This window comes from Monoraphidium neglectum (genome assembly GCF_000611645.1).
Source record: "Monoraphidium neglectum strain SAG 48.87 unplaced genomic scaffold scaffold03684, whole genome shotgun sequence".
NCBI classification, from domain to species: domain Eukaryota; kingdom Viridiplantae; phylum Chlorophyta; class Chlorophyceae; order Sphaeropleales; family Selenastraceae; genus Monoraphidium; species Monoraphidium neglectum.
Genome location: NW_014009945.1, coordinates 40 through 3,473, shown reverse-complemented (window position 1 = coordinate 3,473; position 3,434 = coordinate 40). Strand labels below are relative to the sequence as shown.

Genomic DNA, 3,434 nt, shown 5'->3' with positions numbered 1-3,434 from the left:
CTATCATGCAATCCTCTCAGCCCACCAACGACCTGGACGTCACCACACTCAGGTGGACGGCCCGCGTCACTCTCTCACGCTTGCGTGGCTCTCTTCCTGTCTTGCACAGTCCACGGATTTTCTGTCGCTGCGCGGCCGCAAAATCTCGCCACTGTTCCTGTGTTCTGCTGGCTGCGCTCTGGGAATCTTCTGCCCCTGCGCGCGCTCACCGGCGCCCAGACGTGCACCATCTCCTTTCCCTCCTGCCCTGATTAGTGTGGCAGCTGTGGACGCTGTGGTGGACATCAACAAACCCCCTGGCCCCCACCTCCCACTTAAAGAGACCCCAGAGCCCCGTAACGAGCCCGCCCGCTCAATGCTCCCGCCGCAAGCCACCCGCTCACACCCTCGTCACACGCCACGCCCATCGCAACCCAACGCCCCCCCAGGTGCCTGGAGGAGGCCGTGTCGAATTTTGCTGGCAGCACCCTGGTGGTGTCCCACGACAGGTGGTTCCTGGACCGAGTGGCGACACACATCCTCGCATTCGAGGGCGACTCGCAGGTGGGCGGGGTTTCTGTGGTGGAAGGGGGGAGGAAACTGAGCCTGAGACCATTGAGCCGTGAATTCAGTCTATGTATGTGCTACTGCATGTCGACGAGCGCGCTGCGATTTGGGTCCGTGTGCAGAGCTCTGGGGGCTCTTGCAAGTGGGGATGAAGGGGAGGGGGGCGCAGGGTGGGGCGAGGGCCGAGGAGAGAGGGGAGAGGGGAGCCGTGCGCGGCTGGCACCACCTGGCGTCGGCTGGGGCTTCGCAGCCCTTCATCGTCTGGTGCCTGCCCCTTGAAGCGAGCAGCCGTGTCGCGCGGCACCCTCGGCCTGGGCGTGCGCCCGTACGCCCGATCTCGTGAGACAGAGTTTGGGCACCTCCCATTGAAAAAAACGCGAAAACCGGGACTGCACGGCCCGCAGGTGTCCTGGTTCGAGGGGGGCTGGGCAGACTACGAGGCCTACCAGCGGCAGAAGACGGGCGGGCAGCTGCAGCCCCACAGGGTCAAGTTCAGGCGCCTGGCCACCGTGTGATCGTCACAGCTGGGCGCCGTGCCCGTGCACGCGCGCCCTTGCTTGCTGGTGGACGCGGCGGGCACGGCTTGCGCCCTGGCATCTCGCTTCCATGGCCGCTGGTCTGTAATTTATGGCGCTGGAAGGCTGTGCAAAGGGAGCTGAGGGGTCGGAGGACGGAGTGGTGCTGCAGTAGGCGCCGGCGTTTCAATTCGAGGACGGCTGGGCACAGCGATCTCGACGCGCCGATGGAGTGTTAAGCGGCATGGAATCAACATGTGAGTGAGAGTGCAACGCGGCATCAGTCACTTCATGCTGAGGACCGCCTTCACAAGGGTCGGTTTGCTTGGCAGTGCGCCCCGCCACCGCGAGCAGCTGCAGCACTGTCACACTTTTGCGGTCTCATCTGCACATCGCGGGAGCACAGCCATTAGCAGAAGCTTAGCAAGTACTTCGATTGGCATACCGTTGCGGCGTCATACGCACATCAACCAGCTGCCGCGACCGAGATCCGCAACGAAACCATGGGTGCCCCGCGCCGGTGAGAATATCCGAGGGCCGCGCACCTGGAACGCGGCAGCCAAATGCCAACAGGCAAAAGGACCCCCGCGGCAGGCCCTCTCGCTCTCTGTGCGCAGAGGAGGCGCAGCGCGCACCTTGTTGCCGCCCGGCTGGCGTTGCATCACAACCAGCCCCCCCCCTCCCTGACCCGCGCCCTCTCCATGCACGCCATAAACACCCGCTGTGCCGTGCGCCTGCAGCGCACTAGGCCTCGATACAGCTCTCTTGTCTGGCCCGCATCATCCAAGCCGCACGACGATGCACCTGGCCTCGCCAATACCGATGCGTTGCAGCCCCCTTGCTGCTTCACTGACCCGCCCTGCAACCATCGCCACAAGCTTCCCGCCCCCACCCTGCCGCGCCCCGCCCCACCGCACCAGATGCTGCGCAATCATCATCTCTGTGTTCCTGCCCCCCCTGGGCGTTTTCCTCATGAGGGGCTGCGGCAAGGACCTGTGTATCAACGTGAGCCACACCCGGTGCAGGGCGTCCAAGTGCTTGACGGGAAGGTCGCGGCGCTGCGGCGCTGGAATCCGCGCTCTCCCGGGCCATTGATGGGCGGCGGCGGCGCACGTCTTGCGAGAATGCAGGGGGGGCCTGCAGCGTCGGCCGGCTGGCGTCGATGGAGAGCAGTGGGCATGTTGGGAGGGATGCCTGCTCGCCAACCAGGCGGCCCCGCGGCGGCTAGCCCTGGCTGACGCCTGTGGTATGATGCCGTTTTCTGATGTAATGTTTGCTATTTGCTGCACCCGCTTTGCAGATCCTGCTGACGGCTCTCGTCTTCATCCCAGGTGGGGCCGGTGCACAGGCACCCTCCGTTCTGCAGAGCCGTCGCCTGCGGCGCTGCTGTTGCGCTCAAGGTTGCTCCCCAGCAACCAGCAGCCCTTGATCGCGCCTCTCACAGCTCACGGCCAGTGCGATGTTGCCCCGGCCTGCCCCCCCCCCCCCACACTCCTACACACAAGCACGGACGCACACCAAAAGGCAGGCACAAACAGTGACAAAACACCCACTCGAGGAAACCCACCCATGCAACCGGCCCCAGGCATGATCCACGCCATCTACATATCCCTGGCTGACACCAAGCACCACGGCCACCGCGGCACCGACGGCCCCGCGCTGCCGGTCACGGCAGCCCCCACCGCGCCCGTGGCCGCCGCCGCACCTGCCCAGGTGCCTGCCGGCTACCCCGCCGCCGCGCAGTGACCCGGCAATTGACCAGCGGTTGACAGCAGCTGGACGCAGGCGGGCGCAGCTACAGCCCACTCGCTTGCGGCCTCCGCTCATCGCTGTACTGTGCTGTCACGGTTGGCGCCGCGCGATTTGACAAACCCGGTGCTTTTTTTGTTGCAGTTAGAGCTGGTCGCTTCGTTTCAAGGCGCTGAGTCTTGGGGCGTGTGCCGCCGCCGGCTCCTCTGCCACATCAGCGCTGCCGCCTTGCCCTGGTTCGCCTTGGCTTCGCACGATTACAGCAGCGGCGAAAACGCACGAATGCTTTGGGAAAGGTCAGTGACTGTCTGGGTCTTGTGCAGTGATTGCATTTTTTTATCGACCAATCAACAGAGTTGAATCAAGTGTAACCCAAGGTGGGCACCCACCAAGCAATCCCAGCAGCAGCAAGGTGTGTTTTGATTCTGCTGAGGGGGAAGAGAGCAAACAGATGGCAAAAAAAGTCAGCGCAGGCGGTAATTGTGTCAGGTGCCCGCAGCGAGTGCCTAATTGTGCGGCAGACCGCAGCTGCCCCAGCGACCTCTGGGCCGCGGCAGTCGGCCCCGCATCGACCAACACGCCTGGTGTTTCGGGCCGTCGGCTGCGGCCACACAGGCAAAGCCT

The 3,434-nt window shown here is 64.4% G+C and overlaps 2 protein-coding genes across 2 annotated transcripts in view; both read left to right on the top strand.

Moving 5' to 3' along the window:
* The window catches only part of MNEG_13199 (putative ABC transporter ATP-binding protein), a gene marked incomplete at both ends in the record, with an annotated part of 3,541 nt that extends 2,480 nt beyond the window's left edge, over positions 1–1,061 (top strand). The window contains 3 exons of the mRNA XM_014038330.1: positions 21–52; positions 429–543; positions 951–1,061. Of these exons, the coding sequence (XP_013893784.1) occupies positions 21–52; positions 429–543; positions 951–1,061 (258 nt within the window). The remainder of the gene's footprint in view (positions 1–20; positions 53–428; positions 544–950) is intronic.
* A 503-nt stretch (positions 1,062–1,564) lies between these two features.
* Positions 1,565–2,807, top strand: MNEG_13198 (Plasma membrane proteolipid 3; the record flags this gene model as incomplete). Its single annotated transcript, XM_014038329.1, has 4 exons — positions 1,565–1,581; positions 1,982–2,066; positions 2,362–2,392; positions 2,647–2,807. 4 exons carry the CDS (start codon positions 1,565–1,567, stop codon positions 2,805–2,807), a joined length of 294 nt encoding a protein of 97 aa, XP_013893783.1.
* Between the last annotated feature and the right edge of the window lie 627 nt (positions 2,808–3,434).